Source organism: Buceros rhinoceros, unplaced genomic scaffold (assembly GCF_000710305.1).
Source record: "Buceros rhinoceros silvestris isolate BGI_N320 unplaced genomic scaffold, ASM71030v1 scaffold1461, whole genome shotgun sequence".
Taxonomy (NCBI): Eukaryota; Metazoa; Chordata; class Aves; order Bucerotiformes; family Bucerotidae; genus Buceros; species Buceros rhinoceros.
Genome location: NW_010393457.1, coordinates 71,978 through 92,974, shown reverse-complemented (window position 1 = coordinate 92,974; position 20,997 = coordinate 71,978). Strand labels below are relative to the sequence as shown.

The following is a 20,997-nucleotide window of genomic DNA, read 5'->3' as shown; positions in this document are numbered from 1 at the left end:
TGTAACTTCCCATCTGAAGAGAGTTGATGATTAAAACTGAAGACTGCCAGAAACAGTATCAGAAGGCATCAGCTAGGTAGAGACCTATTTTTATTGCTTGGTTTGGTGGGTTTTTTGGTTCCATGACAGCAGATGCTTAGTGAGTGTGGGTTATATCAGTGCTGTGAGATCTAATGTGCTTATGAATTGTAAATGGAAGTCGGTAGAGAAGTGTACAGGCCCTTTAATAATATTGCTGCATTGATACCCCTGATTTCAGGTGCCCAGGAATCCTGACCTCCCAAATGCAGCCCAGGTACAAAAAGAGGAGCAGAAGAAGATAGATGAGTCTATGCCTCTGAATACTGAGGAATCTGAAGAGAAAGAGAAGCTTCTAACACAGGTGAAAGAAAAACAACTGAACAATTTTATCATACAGTTTTTACTAGTATGGAATTTAAATAGTGATAAATACACACAGGAAAGCTACACTCATGTTTTAGAATGAAGAAAGCACACAATGTGTATTGATTTGGCTTTGAGGGACCTTGCCTGTCCTTGAACAAGTTTGTGATATGTCACCTACTATTTCCCTGAATGTCTGCAGTGTTTCTGAGGCCAGGACTCGTATAGTAGATGTGCTACATGGCAATACACACAAATCCAGTCAGTGGGTTTCTCATGTGTGCATCTGCCTTGCATGTTTTCATCAAAAAAAGGTTTGAATCAGAGGACAAATCTCTGTCAACACATACGGCATTTACACAGATGTGTAAGACATGTCATGTCTATTAATTTTGTCCCAGTTGTGTCATTAGGCATGTTCCTTTATACTGGAACTGAATCCCTGTCAGTAGTTAGTTTCTTGACTTCTTGGACTGTTATCCTGCTGAGTAGGTTTATCAAAAGCCAATTGTGAAGGAGGAAGGTGTGTCTCAAAGTAGCAGGATTTTTGATTCAGAAAAGGTTCTGTAAAAGAATTGGGCAGAGTGTACCTTGAAGACATTTGCAAGGTCCCCATTTGACTATTAATTTCACCTCTTCATAGCTGAGGAAATATTTAATACACGTCATTAGTGCTCTTAATAATTTAAAAGAAGTATTGGTATTGTGTATATTAGGCTTGTAAAGATGCTGTCTAATTGTGGAGTGATCTTATTCAGCTGAAGAACTGACAGAGTTCCTTGTAGATGTATTTGTGACGAAAAACTCAATGCACTACAAAATTGCGGTTCAGGCATGTGATTTTCTTGTTTATGTGTTCTTGATGTTTTCTCCTTTCCCTATCTTTAAATTATAATGTCTCATTCTTGGGTGATGTATTTGTGCATTGCATCTCACTTAACTGTGTTCAGCTTTGGATTTGTTTCTTTGGTACAGAATAAATTTTCTGTTTGACAGTGCTAGAGTTTTTGCTTGACTGAGTATTTTTGGACTAGAGTTTGCTTCTTGACATACTTACGCTGGCTGACTGGCTCTAGGTTTGTAAATGTCTGAAGTAGGAGCCCTTGCTTTAGATAAACACTTGCACTACTCTAAGCACCTGTAACAACGCTTGCCTTGGTGCACCCTGTACTCCAAAGACATTTGGTGCTTGTATCTGCAGAAGGGTGACTTAAAATTACAGTAACTTATCATGGAGCTGTTTCTTTGGATAAATACCACATAAAAAATTTAAAAAGAAAAAAGAGCAAAAAGCTCTTAGTAATGCATGTGGAGTCATGCACAAAAATAACTCTTCAGACTTCCACTGATTCAGTAATAAACCCTGGAGAATAGAAGTTTATGGAAATCCTAAAAGACCGTTAACCACTGTAATTAGGTGACATTGCAGAGGCACTGCCAAGTGGAGCAAATGGTACACAAAACAAAACATTTGCGAAATGTTTCCCTTCTAGTAACACTTCCTTCATCTCTTCTTGCTTACAGGGTTTTACAAATTGGAATAAAAGGGATTTTAACCAGTTTATTAAAGCTAACGAGAAATACGGTCGTGATGATATAGACAATATAGCCCGCGAGGTGGAGGGAAAGTCACCCGAGGAGGTCATTGAGTATTCAGGTTTGTGGTGTTCTGAAATGTATTTCTTAATCATGTGATATCACTGTTGGTTTTGCTGCGTGTTCTCTTAAAATTACAAGATGTAGAATTTGGATGTGTAAGAATTTTTTAAAAAATAATACATGATGGTTCTCTTAAGGAGACTTAATTCTGTTAAAAGGGTTGAATTTGCAGCATATAAATAAACCTTCAGTTGCCTTATTCTCTTCTTAGTCAAAATTTAGAACTTGACATAATTTACATCAGCCACATGGAATCATGAAGTTGCCTTACAGTGGCAACGTGGTTCTTCATGCTGAGTATTTATGCTGTTTTAGCTAGTACACAGTATCTTTTGCATTCACACAATGCTTTTTAATTTGTACAGAATTCTTCCTCTGTCGTCCTTGGATTTAATTTTACCAGATGCCTTCATAAAACATAACCTCGCAGTGTTCTTCCTATAGCTTCAAAAGGAAGAGCTCCACCAGAGTTCCCTTCAGAGTGGTGAATTTATTTTGAGTTGGCTAAAAGATGTCATCGGAGAAGCGCAAATTACTATTGTTTGTAACAGGTTAAGTAGTCTCAGACTGTAGGTATAGCTAATGGAAACTGAAATAGAAATGTCTCACTGCTAGACCAGCAGCTCTAACCTGTTTCACCCTTGTTACGAAAATCTATCTTTAAAAGTAATTTTTTCAGAGTTTTACATGACTACAATTAATTATGTTGAATGTAAACTTTGCAGTTGTTACTGAGCCATTGCTAGTAGTTAAGTTTTAAAGACCTTGGAGAGATGGTCTGTGCAAATTGATTTCTTGGCTGGTGTAGTAAAAGAGAGAGTACTAGCAAATCTTTCAAGATATAATGGAACTACAAACTGCATTCCTTTTCTTGCTGGAGTGCCTCGAGTAAAGTCATAAGAGTAGAGGAAAAGATTTTATTTCATAAATTGTTTTGCTTTTTTAGCTGTTTTCTGGGAACGTTGTAATGAACTGCAGGACATTGAGAGGATTATGGCTCAAATTGAACGAGGAGAGGCAAGAATTCAGCGGAGGATCAGTATCAAGAAAGCCCTCGATGCCAAAGTAATCATTGCAGGTTTCTTGCTTTCTGTGGCTGACTAGTTGCAGCAGAAAAGGAGTAGTTGGGGATGGCAGTTGTATCTGTTTATATAGGATAGTATCAGTTATTACACGTTAGTGTAGATGAAACCTTGGTGTAATATTGGATGTTTATCAGTCCTTATTTTTGTTTTGCATTCAGATTGCGAGGTATAAAGCCCCTTTTCACCAGCTGCGTATTCAGTATGGAACGAACAAAGGGAAAAACTACACAGAGGAGGAAGACAGATTTTTGATATGCATGTTGCACAAGATGGGCTTTGACAAAGAAAACGTGTACGAGGAACTAAGGCAGTGTGTGCGCAACGCTCCTCAGTTCAGATTTGACTGGTTTATCAAATCTAGAACGGCGATGGTAGGTACCAGTTACTTCACATAATGAGGTAGTCCATGTATCTCGTGCATTTTTTTTAGGCGCCATCTCATAAAATTTAGATTTGTGCCAGAATATTGGAGTCTTGGAAACAAGTGCTGAAAGAATAACTTTAGGATTTATTCTTTTTTCTAGTTTTTCTTAAAATAACCTTTCCCCTTAGTACAGCACACCAGACAACACAGCTGAAACAAACAGCTTAGGAAACCTGCCAAGCTGACATCCCCCGCTACCCAAAGGGATTAATGCCGAAGTAGACTATTCTTACAAATACCCTTGGTACTTCTACTGCAGACTAGAAGTTTTACCAAACAACATCTCTTAAAATATGACTGCTTTTCAGAATTACTGGGCAATATTAAAGACTGAAAACATCTGAATTAAATACTGGGAGAAAAGAACAGCTTTTCTAATATTGGTACTTAATTCCTAAAAGCATGAGGAAATGTAGTGATTTATGTAAGATTTAAGGTTTAAAATGCATTTTTAGTTGTGAATAAGGTTTATCACATGCAAGTACATAAATTTCTGTAGCTAAACTTTTCCTGAAAATTTTGTTTATACTTCAGAGAATATAGTACAAGTTTCAGAGCAAGTAAACCAGTACTCTGAATCTTAGCTGTGTATTTTTTCCTTTCTCTGCCTGAAGAGCAGAGTCGTTCTTTTTTAGTTTAGTCATTAAGTGGGAAGTGATAACAGTGACACAAGCTTTGGTGGTTGCAAATAATAAGGTAGGTTAGGTACAGTCCTCAGAATATGGAACTTTTTTAATGATAAAAAGCTGCTAGCTCCGATCTCCCCTGATCCGGTTCCTTTTTCTTAGGACTAAAATCTGTCAGTATGTGCAGCTTATGTAAGAAACAAACGTGCATTTTCATGTGAATGTGTTTATATGGGAAAAATGGACCCGATTTTTTTTCATAATATTGGACGTAACTTCATCTTACTCATGATGAGTGAGAGCTGGAACATTGTCTGCCTGAATACAAAACCACATTGGTCGTGGCTGATAGACGAGAGTGGGGCACATTGTCCCTTATGCAGCTGTCATAGATTATCCTCATTGTTTTGTCAGCAAATTTCTAATTAAATGCTCTGCTGCAGCCACGTAACTGAACTGTCATTTCATATACAAATCGGGATTCTTTTTTAGTAGTTCAGCGTAGCAACTGCAGAACCATTGTGCATTATTTACTGCCTTCATTTCCTGGCCTCAGGATTTGTTTATAGAATGTTCTTTCAGAGTTCTGGGTACTGTACTAAGAATAAATAAAACATAAAATAAAATATTTAAAATGTGTATTTGAACAGGTGGGAATATTTGCTCTTCCCAGTGTTACTTATAGTTATGCAATACAATTTCTACTTGATATTTTGGCAGTTAAAGCATTTCTAGCTAGTACAGCAGTTAGCCCTTAATTAAAAAGAATTCCAAGCTTTACTTGCTAAAATGTCTGTTTGAAGAAATACTGAATTTTAAAATTAAGGCCATAAAGAGAGAAACCTCCAATATTTAGTCTATTATGAAGTTTAAGTTGACTGTGGAGGAATCCATTTAAGTAAATCATAGAAATGGGCAATAGAAATTAAATGTAGCTTGACATTTAATATTAGTTGATGTGTAGTTAAGTAAGGAGTAGAGTTAAATACCCAATTTAAATTTTCTTGCAGATAACCTTATGTTCAGTGTAATTTGAGTTTTAAAGAGGCTAAGAATCATTTGGTAAAGTGTAGAAATGTGTTCTGAGGTGTCCAGTGCTGACATTGAGGCACAGGGAATATAATGAAACTTTTGGCTTCTGTTTTCTCTAAAAGTCTATCTATTAATATTTTTAGTTTTTCTGCTGTTTCAGAGTTGAAAAAACATCGTATGAAAATCCAAAGCTAAAGTAATATTTCATTTTCAATAGGTGTTTATATTTCTTAAAGATTTTAATCTGTCATATCAATTTATAACTGCCAGTCACCAATACATTTGATGTATTATCCTGATGTTTGTGGAAGTATTAATTTCATTTTGCACTGGCTTGGTAATTTCTATGAAGAAATGTGCTGGAAAGTCACTTGATACCAAGAAAAACGAATCAAGTAGAAATACAAATCTTTGTGAAGGGGTAAATAGTGAGTTCAATGAAAGTGGATAAAACTTCTTAGAATATTGAAATGCACATGTGATTTCAAAAGGACCCTTTATTACATTCAAAATAGTTTGAAACAAGATAGAAAGGGCAGTGCAATTCTGAAAAGGACTTACCAGGCTCTTGAGGAAAACTTTGTTCTACTAACCACTAGATGTCCTCTGAATTCCATCTAAGTGGCTAATTTATCTTCCATCTTCTTCTGTTTCTTCTGAGGATTTCTCTTTGGAAAACAAAAATTCTGCTTCATTTATTTGTTCCAAAACCAGATGGTTTATCCAAAATGTGAGTTTTCAGAGATCGAGAGTGCCTAAAATTGTAATGTTTAAGTGGACATAAAGGCTTAAGTTTAGTTGTTACTGTTCTGTAATTTGTGTCCATGCAGGGAGAATGCAGTATATCACGGCAGAAGTGAATCACGTATCTGTTTTCTGAAGTCATAAATTATACATATTCTCTCTTACCTTTCTGCAAACCCTATGCAGTAGAAGACAAATGACTCCTGTGTAAATACAGGAAGGTACGAGCCTGTTGGCAGAGCTTGGGACTGCTTTCACTCCCAAGTCAGCAACTCTGCCGTCAGTCATGCAGAAGGTGATGGTTCAGTGCTCCCCTCTTACTGATTGCAATACTAGTCTTTATAGCTATGAAGGGATGAGCAAAGTACATCTTATCTCTTTCCATTCTAAAGAGAAAAGTATCAGGCCACACTGAATAAAATCTCATCTCTAAAGGTGTGAGGCGGGTTAAACACAAAGTGTCTTTTTATAGCAATACGATGGAATGGATCAGGCCATTTCAGTTGCTCAGTGCAGGATTTATCCTGCACATTCTTTTTGAGGGTAGGTGTGGAAGACACCTGTGTGCATGTCACGTCTTGCTGTCAACTGCTGCTGTGATTCTCCAGAGAAAATTGGTTTTAAGTCCAGGTTCCGTCCCCAGCATGTCGCAGTAGTTGATCGGGGAAGTCTAACCATGAACCTGTACATTTTAACAGATGTATGTATTTATACAGGCACTTTTCCCCAGGAAAGAGGAGGATTTTTTCTTAGTGCCTTAGGCAAATGAATCAAGGTTATTTCTTAGTCCTTTCTGATTAATTGCTTGTCTTGAATTTAACACAAAGCAGTTTCTCATATGCTAGAAAAGATGGAGCTGATTGTTACGGAGCGGCTTATCATCAGTCTTTACGTACGTCTCCTAAGCCTTTGAGTGCAAAGTACACAGATTCATGTGATGTAAAATGTTTCTGACATACTGATAATCATCTTCCTGCTTCTTTACTTTTTGTCTGTAGAGTGTAGGGGTTTGGGACAGAGGCGCTTTTGTGCTGGTTTTGGGATGCAGTGTGTGTTGGGATGGCTTGCACTCAAGTTTTTTCAGACTTGTTGCCTTTTTATCTACAAACTGTTGTGTAGGTGGAATTTGAGGGTTTTTTTACTGGTTGAAGTGAGAATGTTTTAGCTCCAGCAGGACTGTCATGTTCCAGGGCGCATGCATGGTGCCCTAATTTATGGTTGAACCTGTACCATGGGGGTGGGAGTGTGGGGTTACTTTTGCATGGATGTGGTAGAAATAACTCTGTTTGCAAACTACCTGTGTGAAACTGGAATGCTTCCAGGAGGGAGTTGTATGAAAAGATGTCTTGAGGAATTTTTTTGACGTGGTGGCAGAATTCTCTGTGCCCATTCTGAATTCCACAGCTTTCACACGAGGCCATGGAGCAGATTCGTAGAGGAATCTGTGGAAACTGTAGGACTTAAGGAATGTGGTTAAGCTTCAGGGTGCTGTCTCAAAAAGAGTCACGTGCTTGACTGTTCCACACTGTTCAGGATCGAGAGAGCATTAGGCTGCATCATTTTCCATCACGTAACGTGATGGCTGAGGCAATACACAGGTTACAGGTCCTGAGAAAATAGAGACTAATTTCTGGGCGAAAAGGTCACCTGTTCACTTCATTGCAAATAGAACAGTTGTAGGTTAAGAGTTATGCTACTGGGTAGTTCTGGAATAGCTTGTGGTTCAAAAAAATTGCTTCATTGAATTTAATAAGACATATTTTCCCAGCCTTTTTTCCTCAGGAGAAAGCTTTCTGCTTTGAGCTGGAAAGAAAAGCCTGTGGAATTGCTGTTCTCAGTGTGCATAGAACATAATAACTATAATAAAAGTTAGTATTAGTATGTATTTAGTAAGAGACTTTTTTTGAGATGGGACAGAAGAAACTATGCAACTCACACGAGTTCTGTCAACCAAACCAACTGTTATTAACTGCAGTGCAGCTACTTTCAGAGTTGTATTGGAAATACTTTTTAAACACCAGAAGATTAATATATATAATAATCTTGATCACTTTCAGATGCCTTGGAAGACTTGGTGCTCAGCATTTAGGGCCTGCTACCTTTTGGGTGCTAAAACACAGCAGCGAGTCCACAATGTAAGACTGGATAGATTTTGCCTTACCACGAAAAAGCTAGTCTGGGTGCCACAGAAGAGCATTACTTAGGATAGCTTTGATTCCTTTTCTCTCTGCTTTAATCATATACCCGAAGACCTCTTTTCCTAACATCTGGCCTAGTGTGCTGGCAGGCTGTCATTTGCTTCATCTAAGCAAGATGAAAGATCTGATCAGTCTTTTGGGGAGTCACTTTAGAAGATACAGGCAATCCTGAAAACTCCTTGTCAGGAAGTTGAATGCTTCAGTAAATTTCTCTCTGTTTATAAAGAAGGTTACACCAAGGTAAAGGCAGATGAACAATAAGTAAGCTAATCTTATTAATACATGAAAATGGAATGTTTTTGGAAAACCTAAATATTTTGGAATTCAAGAATTTTGAATGTATTTATTTGAACAAGAGAATTTGTATAACCTATTTGGGGGATTTGATGTTTTCTGTTTCCTTAGGAGTTTCAGAGACGCTGCAATACTCTCATATCGCTAATAGAAAAAGAAAATATGGAAATAGAAGAAAAAGAGCGAGCCGAAAAGAAGAAAAGAGGAGCGAAAGTTACAGCGGTATGTTTAGCAGCACTCCTACTTCTAGTGGGGCAGAATTCACTTACGTTCTTAGCAAATGGAAAAGATAATTGTACCCATCGATTGTTTTAGTGTAAACCATTAGTCAAGAAATTAAAGTGAAACACTTGTTTATTCACAGCTCTACTAGGTTTTCTGTAGGTATTCCCAATTCATAGTATTTTGGGGCTGGTTTTATTTTTTAGAAGAGTCTTCTGTCGAAGTGGCAAAGGAAGACTCTTTTTACAGAAAGGTAGCACTGCCCTCCTCCTGCCTACGTACTTACACCATACGTTCGCTTTAATTTAATCTCAGGTCGTTATTGTTCCCATACGTAGTAGTTCCTGGAAGAAAAAATGATTAGAAGCGCCTCTATTTTGAAGAGTTGTCCTCTTCCAAACAGAATCGTGTATAAGTCAAGGTCCTGATCTTTTCATCCAGTTCATGGTGGATGTGGTACCTGTACCACTGAGACCATGGAATGATTTCAAGAAGGTAAAAAGTGTTGCAGAATTAAGTATCTAAATCTGGGATTATTTTTTGCCCTTCCATGAGATCCTACAAGGCCAAAATGAAATGTCTAATATGTTAGGACCCCTTGTTGTCTTTTTGAATAGTTAATCATGTACTTAAAATTAATTATTTTTATAATGCCACTGTTTCATTGAATTTGTCATAATTTTTTCTCCCCTTTTCAGTCACAGAAGAGAAAAGCAGATTTGGCTGCTGAGAACTCTGGAAAAAAAGATGCTAAGAAAGTGAAGTCGTGAACCTGAAAACAATGCTAAATGTAAAACTGCCACTTTCTTCTCTCATCTACAAGTATTAATTGCCAACTTCTTTGTATTCATGGTACCCTTTGCCAAATCCCGTGGTTTCATTTTGCAAATTTTGTATACTTTACAGTGTCTTTACCTAAAACGTGTAGCTTTATATCTTACGCATTCCAGTATTTTTGTGTACGGTATTTTGTGAGTTTCATGTCTTTGGCAAAATTCACTCAGTCCTTGTTTTTTTGGAAGCTTGTGCTGAGGTTTTAGCTTTTATATGTTTTATATGCTGCTGCTTTGAAAGAAAACCTAGATTCTATAGCTGTATTATTGTTGTTTCATATTTTAAATTTATATGGCTGTTGGAAAATAAACTGACTGAATTATTTGAAGAGAAATATACTTCACCTTTGTTTTCCCTACCCCCTCCCTTTCTTGCATAGCTGCATTTAGAGTGAATGTTAAGGTTTGTATAATTGTGCCTTCATCATCGCTCAGATTTTTTTTTCCAGAGCAGTTAGGTAGGATCAGGAGCATGACAGAACAAAAAAATCAAATTAGACTGACATCCTTGTTTGCTGTCAGCATTAAAGTGACATTTTTCTCTGAGACGTTCAGAAGGAAAGCCAGCAAATACAAAATTTTTTTTTCCTTCTCTAGTACTGGTTTCTGCTGGGCTTCATACCTGCTTGAACACAGGGCGAGGTGTTTTTCAGAATGACCTCTAGATGAAAACTTTCTGATGCCTAATAACCTGAAGTAGTCAACTGACAGCTTCGTTAAGTAACAAACAAAATGAATTCATCTTCTGGTTGGTAGACTGCTCAGCTGTGCTGCTTTGTGCTAGAAGATCTTTGTTGCTCTAATTATCTCCGTTAACTTTCTGCTTTTACCTTTGATTCCAGATGTCAGTCAGAAGCGATGGGGATATGTTATGGAGTGCTCCTTTTTAGTATTTCTGTTTTAATGAAGGGATGAAAGTGGTGGATGGGTGATTTTTTTCCAATTTTGCAAGAATGGCCTTTAAGCAGGTTCATAGTTTCTGCTCACCTTGGAGTCTCTGCCTTTCCTGGATCAGTCAAACAGTGACTGTGACATCTAGTGTTTTACTTTAATCTTCTGTCTCTGATCTGGTGTTTAGTATGGACCTTGCTAGAGTGAGACATGCCCTCATAATGTCAAGTCTAGATTAATGCGGTGTGCTTTACATGGAACTTCCCTTGAAGATTACCTGTATATTTCTTCTAGTGCAGTTTGCTTCCTTCTGGGGTTTGAGGTGTTTGGAGATGAAAAACACTCTTCAAACTCTTTGTATTTCATGCTTTGCATTAGCTACTTTCTGTATCTGTAAAATTCAGGACTCTATAAAAAAGTTCTGGAGACTTAGGACAGTGTTCTGCTCATTCTTTTCTGTCATTTAAAATATATTGGAATGTCTTTGTAGATTTCTGGGATTAATCTCTGTAAGGTTGAATAATTTCCAGTCTTTCTTGATAGCCTATGCTTAAGGTTTGGGAACAAAATGGGTGAGATGAGCATTTTGAAAGATTAATTAGATTTGTATTGTGGAATGGAGCTTTTGTTTGGGGACCAAGTTATTAATTGTTTCACTGGGCTTTTATTTGTAGGACTTGTGGAAAAAAAAAAAAAAACAACCAAAAAAACCAAACCCAAAAAAACAAACCACCAATCCCAAAAAACAAACCCAAATAAACTTATTTGTCTGAGTTGAGAGCTACATCTAATAATGATGGGACACAACTTTCAGATAGAACATTAGTGATGGGTGTCAGTGCATGCTTTCCAATAAGTATGCAGCCCAGGTGGGATTGGTCTGCTCAGAAAAGAGGGATGTCTTTTCAAGTAGTATTTTTAGTATTGGAGCAGTTGACATCCTGCTTTCTCCTTGGGAAAAGGACATCCCGTGTAATTATGGGCTGGAAAAAGGCCGTGCAGCTACATACATATGTAATCGCAAATCCCTGGAGCATTGCTATTAATAGAAAGAGGAAGATGCCTTATTTACATTTGCTTTTTGGCTCCTGTGTCACTCAGTAAGTTTATGGCCTGAAATTGTAATAACAGGTGAAAAGTGGGGGTAGGAATAAAGGCTGGAAGAGCCAACTGCATTTTGTTGAATTATATGGCTATGTCTATACCTTTTCCATTGCTCCTATTTAGCATTGGGTGAATGTTTCAGTGTGTTAAGTCTTGAAATAAATGTATTCTGGTTTTGTTTATCGTAGATCAGCTTTGTTTGACTTGCATGGTTTTGTGTATCCAGCTTCTGTGTTGCAAAGTGTATGGAAAGTCCTGAAATAACGAGACTATTGAGGTAATATCTCAACCTGTTCTTTTATGCAGATGTCTTGATTTGAGCTACCACTTGAGTTAATGTTCGCTTTTCTCCTCCTTCAGTGACATGATATACTAGCTCTGTAGCAAGAGATCACGCAGTTGTTCTTCCAGATATTATCCTCTTGATCAGCTTCTCTGAAGGATGATAGATGCTCGCAGGAACTATCTGTTATCTCTTACGGTTTGTAGTTCCTAGTTAAACTGAATGTGCTGTTGCACAACAGTCCATGAGAGCACCTGCACACTATATACTAGTTCCTCAGTCTACTGAGTCTTCCCATCCATCACGTCCCACAGCGGTAACTAAAGAAAATTGCGAATGGCTGCTGGTCAGGATTAAAGTAAAATGGATCTTTCTTTTCCCTTTTGGTTCTTCTGGTTGCAGATATACACACAGTATGTGCCTAGCAGTGTCTAAATGATATGCTGCTGTGACTCACAATTAAGTGGACTGAAATAAAGGAACCTTCCTGCTTTTAACACTATTCCTTACTAAGAAAATAGTTGTAAGAAATTTCTAAGCATTGAGTGAAGTGTGATAGAAAACTTCTGGAAAGTTTGGGCCTTTAGGCAATGTGATAGTTGCCAAAAAAATTACAAGATAAAATTTTGAAAATGATTTGTTCTGAGTAGACAACTAAAACTGGTGTTGTGGTGTTATTAATATTGAAGAAAAAATAGTCATCCAGCACCTTTCACACATCAGGCAGTGCATATAACATCCTGCAAGAGGTCTCAACAGTCGTGGGTTTTTTTCCGTATGTTCATCACTTTCAAGTGATCAATCCTTTTACTTTTGAGTTACATAGTGATGACAGTAAAGTCAGAGCTGACCATCATGATTGTATATATTTTCAATTCATTCTAATGATATAGAGAAGGAATGAAGTTTTCTCCCTGCTGGTAATATTAGACCATCTTTAGATATGGTTTGCACCAGTAATGTTACTATACTGAAATATTACAACTCTTTTCTTGTGAATTAGCATTGCTCTTTGATTTAGTGCTAATGGTCTGGTTGTGGTCTAAAAAGCAATGCAGTTTTCACTCTGAGATCGTAAGCAAGGGGTACAGTATACAGAAATTCATCAGGATCTTTGAGTGCCTGATGGAAGTCACTTTGGTTATGCAGCTCCTGCTGTGCATTGCTGTGATACAGGCGTGCTCTGCGTATGCCTCGTCCCCTGATTCAGAGAAGAGATTAAGTACTGTCAGCGATCACAAATTAATGCCAAAGCTAAAAAACACGGGCCTTACAGGTTAAATGCTTACGGAATTTTGCAGGCAGCAGCGGTTTATGTGAATGTAGAATGATGTAGTTGGTGCAGGCGTTGGCACTCGATATTGGATGGGATTGTCCCTGACTGTAGTCCTGATCTGGTTAAGACAGCTTGACAGTGGATACCTTTTCCTTAAGTTTATCTAGTCCGTGTACTTAGCTTCAAGCATGAATGTAAATGCTTTAGTGGGTCACAGTTATTATGTTTGATATGTTCTTTTTCTGAAAGAGTTGAAGTTGAGCTTGGTTTGCCTGTTTTGAAATGTAATGTACTCTTTAATTGCATTTGCATGATATCCATCCTTTCATAAGAGCCTTACTAGGAGTAGTATTTGCTGCCTCAAAGGTATGTCAGCGTTGTGTTGTTGAAAGAACTTGGGAACTTTTTCAAATTGAGATTTGTTTTTTAAGTTGTATATACGTGAAAATAAAAATTAATACGAACCTGTTGTCTTCTGGTAATTATACTTCTGGTACAGATGAGCCCATGCACTTGGATGCTGTTCAGAACAGTTTGATTTGTTTTCATTGCTCTTGTACCTCTCATAACCCTCAGGTGGTGGTAGCTGAATGTAAGGGGTGTATGTGTGGCTGTTCCGTATCTGCTTTCAAGCTTTCTGATTTCTTGTAATCTAAAATAAAATTGTAGTAGTGCCTGTATTTTTGGGACAACCTTGCCTGTGTTGTCTCTCAGTACAGTCTGAGACAGTGTATGCTGATCCTGTATTAAAGTATATCACTGTGTGGATGTTACTCCCAAGCCTCTGTGTGTTGCTAAAATAAAATGCTTTGGAGCTTAAGTCTAGGAGACATAGGATGGTAGGAACTAGGAATTGTGTCACTGCAGCTGTTGATCACTGGTGGACATGCTAGATACTGTGCTTGGAGAAGTGCATGCCCTAAATGAGTGCTCAGTTGTCTTTTTTCCTCAGGAGGACCCCCCAGAAAGAAGAAAAAAAGCAGAGACAGTAAGGAGCTCCAAAGGAGTGGTTTATCCTGTCACTGGCTGCTGGCAATTCTGTCTGCCTCACAGTGGCTTTTGATGGACTTCATCCTTTTCCAGGTGGGGCACCTTGACCAGGAAGAGCTGAGAATAGACGCACGGATCACCTTATGTTTTCCTCAGTAGCAGGTCAAAACAGTTGTTGGGTTCACTTCGCTACAAGAATGTAGTTCTTGTGGATAACTGTGCTTCGTGCTGGGCTGAGCACGATCCCGTAGCCAGTTTCTACTTCTTACATATTCTCTGTGGCAGTTTACCAGCACTGTGGATAACTGTGCTTCGTGCTGGGCTGAGCATGGTCCCGTAGCCAGTTTCTACTTCTTAGATATTCTCTGTGGCAGTTTACCAGCACCGAAGTCTACTGTGTTCAAGATTTCCTTGGAAGCAGTTACCTGCCAGCTCTTCTGGAGAAGACGCTCTGTTCAAACATCACAACTTTTAATGGGGGGAGCGATCCTGTCTGCAGAGCTGCTCAGGAGCTGAGGAATTTGGTATCGTACTGTGATGGCTGTTCTCTTGGTATGCATCCAGGGTTGCTGGGAAGGTCGGGCTGTAGACACCTTTTTTCAGGGAACAGACCTTTTTCTTTCTACATGGCATTTTCTTGTAGCAAGAAAAGTCATCTTCATTCGCATGCTTCTCTCTTAGGTGCATGCTGCTGAAGGCCACAAACCCTTAAATTCCGCTCGACAGTTTGGTAAATGGGGTTCATTCTCTGGCTTAACAGGTGGATATTCCTCTGGAGAACACTTCACAGTGAGGACTTAGAGTCTGCATTGTCGTAAGATGGCCTGAATTTCTCATATCTTTATTCTTCCAGAGTTTTATTTTTTGTGGTTTTGGTTGGGTGTTTTGCCTTTTATTTTGTCACTTCTGCTTAGGAAAAGGAGAAAAAAAAGAGTATAGACTCCTTAGTATCTAGAATTACTAAAATAATCCTAAGGATGATAGTCCTTAGACTCATAAAATTGTTGAGATTTTGTGAAGATCGTGCAAACTGTGCTGCACACTGGTGGTTTATTAATTTCACGGAACTTTATTCCAAGGATATTTCCATGCTGTTAGCAGTCAGCCCTCACTTCTAAATAAATATAACGTTGCATTTTTTTATGTAGTAACGCATTACAGTTTAGAGTTCTTGAGGAAATTGATTGTTAGAAATTCTAATTGTCATTCACCTTGAGGAACTGGCTATAAAATACCATCTTATAGTAAAGTCAGCAATATAGTAAATAGCCATATTGGTAAACCATAAACTTTCTTTTCATATTTATGTGTGTCAATAATTGTTCCCTTGATCTATGTATGGATAAAATGTTCACAACTTTTCTACCTACTTCTTTTCTGCGTGAAATATATTCGTATTGGCTGCTGCTTTGGTACGTGAACACACGTTCCATGGTAGTAGACATAATAACAATGTAGGAGAAAAGTTAATTTTCAGCTCTTCACTGATGCTGAGTCTTGGCTTTTATTTAGTCAAAATAGCTGGATAGATACTGGGAGTGAAGTAAGTGGCTTGTCCTGTTCCGAGAAGAATAGCTGCTCACTGGAGGTTTTGAGACACCTTTCGTAGACAAACACTAGTTGAGTATTTTAGCAACTAACTGGGGGCCTGACTCAATGCATTAATACTTTTGATTCAGGAGAATCAAACTAGAGCACTGATTACCTGATTTAGGAGATGGCACGGAACTGTTAGGTATTTCCAACTATGTTTTCTGGGTGTTTGTGTTTGACTTGGAAAGGTGTTTCAGCTGGGTGTGGTGTAACCTGATGAAGGTGCAGGACAACGTCTGCTTCAAGAGCCGTGATGCTGCAGAGATTTTTTAGCGTGGCTGTTGGTATGAGCACACGTGTGTTCCCCTGCTACTCTGCACCATCTCCCCTTTCTTTCAGTCAGTCCTTGTCAAAAAAACCCCTCAACCTGATGTGGCTTGTGCCTGCCTAGTTTCTGCTCTGGGTGGCAGAAGCCGTCTGGGCCAGTGACTGTCACATCTGTCTTGAGGTGACACTTGTGTCTGGCCCTGGAGCTGAACAAGGCCAATCACAGGCATGTGACCTTGAGTGCCCTGTAGGATTTCAAATACGTGGATCAATACTTCCATTTATCTCTCCTTTCTTTCAGTCAGTCCTTGCCAAAAAAACCCCTCAACCTGATGTGGCTTGTGCCTGCCTAGTTTCTGCTCTGGGTGGCAGAAGCCGTCTGGGCCAGTGACTGTCACATCTGTCTTGAGGTGACACTTGTGTCTGGCCCTGGAGCTGAACAAGGCCAATCACAGGCATGTGACCTTGAGTGCCCTGTAGGATTTCAAATACGTGGATCAATACTTCCATTTAGTACCTCGTACCCTGGCACAAAGGAGGTTGTTGCTTGCTTGGTCTCCTCTTCTGCCTGGCAGCCCATCAGTTATGCATGTCTCTGGCTGGGTGTTACAAACCCTCCTTGCAGACGTTTGTCGCTGTGTGGAGTGGAGCCTGTGTGACCTCTCCAGACACCGAGCTGGAGTCTGATACCAAGCTGTGCCTCTGCACGCTGGAAAACAGCAGAGACGAGATGTTGCCGGCTATTACCGTAACCTGCTTTCAGCAGTTGGTGTTTGGGTAGAAGGGTGGTCAGGTCCTTGTAAGGAGCAGGAAGATGCACAGGTATGTGTGATGCACTTAGGAGAGATGCAGCTCTCGGCCAAGAAGAAGTCTTTACTTCTAAGCCTTACTTCAAATCCTGTTGGATCAGTTGGCATAGTGGGTATTCTCATGAGGGTCCTTGGAAACCGGTCCAAACCAACAGATTGGGTGTCTTGGCGCAATTCCCGGTTATGGAAGCACTGCTGTCGCAGCAGGCTCTGCTTATGGCATCTGAGACACAGAGGGAGAAGGTTAAACCTTGAGAACAATTGCCCCTGCCAGGCAGAGGTGAGAGCTGGGCTGGGAAACTCTGTGTGTGATTAACTGGAGGTTGATGGCTAAAGCTGTCTGTTTTTATGGGCAGTAAACTGAAATTTAAAGTAAAGCCACTATACCTTGCTGCTGGGTGAGTGGAGGTACCACCAAAGGCGCTGGAGCTGTGCGTGTGCCGCAGGACGGAGCAGCTTGTGCAGACAACGTTGGGATTTTCTCCTCTTGCTTTCCATTTGCAGCGCTCTCGTGCTTCCACCTGCTCAGACACCAGGTGCTGGAAGATCTGAAAGGAGGAAGTCAGAGGATCCCGGAGCTGCTCCCTTCACACGTGGACGAGGTGGGTAGTGTGGCAGTGTTGAGGTGTTCCCTCTGGTTGCTTTGATTCTTGTCTTGATGGGGCTGTAGTCCAACAGTCTCCTCAGAGTTTGCCAGCCCTTACCAAACATACCTGTGAAGTTCTTGGCTGGCTGGATCACTCCCACAGGAGAGGTGATTTGGGAAGGTCTTCCTGTCCCAAAATTGCATTATGTTCAACTTAAAAGGTCCCTACCGAAGTTTAAACCTGGTTAGTAGCTGGTATGGCACTCGGTGCAATGCGCTGAGCAGCTCTGAGCCAGCCTGCAAGATCTCTGCTGGCACTGGGTTCACGTGCCTTCGGTTGCTGCTGAAGGCAGGTCCCTCTGACCGCTAAATGCAGCGTCACTTTGTGCCACAGGATTCTGCTTCAGTGACTTCCTATTAAGATGATGTTGCTGGAATTCAAATAACTAAATGCCAAAACAAAACGAAGTGTTTCAGCATTACTTTAGAGCTTCTGTAGGTACGTAGCTCTGAAATAATTTTGTTTATTTACATTACAAAGCAGTTTTAGTACACGCTGAAATTCACCTTTCCATGATTCACATTGTCTGGATGCACATGTGAAGAGGTACAAGAAATTTCTTTTGCTTAAACATCAGCCCCGGAGACTCAACTTTTTCTTTCCATACTCAGAAAGAAATTTAAGTGTAGCTTTTTGTGATACCCATTGATAATTAACTGCTCTATGTGCTACATCTTACTATTCTATGCACCCAAAGATTTTCCGTTGGAAACAAAAGAAAAATCGATTTCAACAAATTCAGTTGTTGCCGCCTTATTAGGTTACGGTGCTCAATGTAAATTAATGTTTTGAATTTGTCACTGATCAATAGGTGCAATTATTGATTTGGCATGTATGAGGTAGAACGTGAATAACGAAGTTTTTGTCTTTGTTTTTATAACGTGGAAACCTGTCAAAGTTTATTGAGTTGCAAGTTACTTCGAGGTGAAAGTGAGGCGGAATCAGAAACACAAAATCATGTCTGTCTATTTCTCGTATGCGGATAGTCAGCATTTTAAGAAAATCCTGACAGATGTCCCATTTCAGAAGTGTATTTAGAAACCTGAGGTGTAAGGGCTTGCTGTCTCATCACAGGTCCTGATGCCCATCTGATCTTCCGTGGCCCTGGTTGAAAAATGGGAAGTTACCTCGTGTACCGTCCTTTTAATTGTGGTTTTGTGCCTTTTGTGTGTGTTTGCTCAGTTGCAGGTGCTAGTACAGCCATAACCACGCTGTGCTGATTCAGTAGTTCAGGGCCAGTTTCAGGCTTTTGCTCACCTTATGGACAACAATACCTTGACTTGATACTGGCTGAAGGAGATGACTCTTGCCACAATCCCTTCAAACACTGTAGCTGTGAGACTGGGAAAGTCAAGTAGCAGTGGAAACCGTTCAAGGTGAGCTGTTGACCTCACTCGGAAGTGTAGATACATTTCTGCCGATGGTGTTGGAGAGCAGCCAGCTACAGCTGTCACAAGTACGAGGGTATCCTTCCCATCACCTGGGGCTCCTGCTGGGGCTGGGAATGACCCTCATGTGCCAGCGGATGATAGTGGCTTTTTCTTCCCATGGGTCCCTACAACTAACGGCTTGATGGCTGGTAAGAAATCATCCAAAACCAACTGAAAAACAGAATGTGGTTGCATAATCATTTTTCGTAATCATTGGTATTAGAAGCACCAAGTCCTGTACGCTGTAGCAGAGCTTGTTCTCTTCAGATACTCACGTTTCATTTAAATACTGGAGCTGATTTGAATTGGAGAGACGGGTATGGTGGGTTTAGGAGGAGACTGAATCTCTGGCAGGAGGTAGAACACAGACGCTGGTTTAATCGCTGCAAGGTGGTTTGTGGTATTCTGTGCATTGGTCATTTTTTTATTTTCCTACTGCAAAACTACCTCCAGCCCTAATGGTCTTTCTGTGCTGACCGATTACCACAGTCACTTTGTGTTTAAAACTAACAGTGTTGATTCTATTTCTCTGACAGTATGTGTGCTGAATGTGTCTGCTGAGGACTCTCTGAAGTGTGCCTTTAACTTCAAACGATAGCCGCTTATAGGCCTCCTTACAGGGCAGTCAGATTTGTGGTTGAATTTTCTGGGCTGCGCAAAAAGCAGTTATCACCTCTGCTCCTCAACAGGCACGGCTGGCAATCCTGTTGATTTCATCAGGATGAGACTAAAAATCAGTATTTTGGAATTAAAACCCAAGACCCCCAGGGAAGCCCTTGGCTGTGGTGTAGGTCTGTATTATCCTACAGCTGCTGGTGGTGGTTGCATACAGCCTCCTGCTACTGGAGCTTCTCTAAACTGGCTTGAGAGTATTGAGCAGAACTCCACAGCAAACCCAAGGCTTTGTTTTACTCCTAAATATGATGACACAGTCTAGCCTACTTTGTCTATGGTCAGTGCTGATGGACTTGTACCTCGGTGCCCTGAAAGTGTGGGTACAGACAGATACCAGCAGTGGACTGGATTTTCTGTTCTTTCTGATACTTCCTTTGGTCAAATTCAGCAGAAGTTCACTGGTGGTGGCTGCAGGGAACTGAGCTTGTTACGTCTCAAGATTAATGTAGAACTGATAGTTCTGTTTCCAAGTGTGACATCTCACACCTGAGTTTGGTAAGAGCATACAGAAACAGCAGAGAACATCTGTGTTCACACGTGATAGACTTGTACAGTCATGACAATGGCAAGAAGCTCAATCAATGTAACTGCAGCTTGCTGGAGTGCTAACGGAGTCTCTGCTTGTGCCTGCAGGATTCGTGCAGTCTTCATGCCCAGGCAAGGCAGAAACGATGCAGCGAACTGGGACACTGCCTTACATTTCCATTTCTCCTCGGTGGCCGCAAGCAGCTCCTTCCTTTGCCGACTCTGCTCTCTCTCCTCTGCTGAGGTCTGTTTACGCTCTGTGTTTCCTCTAGGGTTAGGATGGCTGTTTATCTCAGGGTTATGGCAGCACTGAGCAAAGTGAGCTACCGTCTTGGCTAGGGTCTCTGGGTGCTGCTGTAATATTAATAAGAGCCTTGTAATAAGATTTAGGGTTTACAGTTCTTTCCAGTTCACGTCGGTTCTGGGTAGTTCACGGAATCAGGGCCTTGGTTACATATAAAAATAAGGAATTGATTTGCTTCCTGTTGAATAAATGATATGCTGGTGGAATGACTAATGAATAAGGAATCATGAGCATCACTGGCGCACAAATGGGAATCGTCGTTGCCTTAAATTTTTTTCTAGCTGGGTTTAACTTTCCCTTGGGAATTGCAGTTTCACTAATTTAACAAAACCGCCCCATAAATAACTCATCATTTTTTTTATAAATGTCGGTTAAAGAAATCTGTATTGAAGTGCTGAGAAATGACACTTGTAGAAGAAACACTGCCGCAAATAGTGGGGAAATTGCAGATGTGTTTTATACCTCTTCTGAAAATCAAAAGGTCTCATAAATACAGTCTGTAAAAGTGTCTGTGGAAGAGTTAACATAACTGTACAAGCAATAAGCCTGACCTTTCACTGTAATTTATTTTAGATTTGCTCAATCCTTTTTTATTAAAACTAGCACATCTGAAGCAGAATTAAATCCTATTATACCAGCTCTGTGATTGTATCAATTTTTCTCTGCCATGGCACACTTTATTAAAAATTACTTTGTTTCATA

General features: G+C 39.9%; 1 protein-coding gene across 1 annotated transcript; it reads left to right on the top strand.

The window, feature by feature from the left end:
• Window positions 1-259: 259 nt before the first annotated feature.
• LOC104501090 (SWI/SNF-related matrix-associated actin-dependent regulator of chromatin subfamily A member 5-like) lies at window positions 260-9,830 on the top strand (the record flags this gene model as incomplete). The annotated part of the gene is made up of 6 exons (XM_010144841.1): window positions 260-382; window positions 1,909-2,041; window positions 2,990-3,108; window positions 3,287-3,499; window positions 8,558-8,668; window positions 9,367-9,830. Coding segments are annotated over 6 exons (771 nt in total), but the record flags the coding sequence as incomplete, so codon positions are not given.
• Between the last annotated feature and the right edge of the window lie 11,167 nt (window positions 9,831-20,997).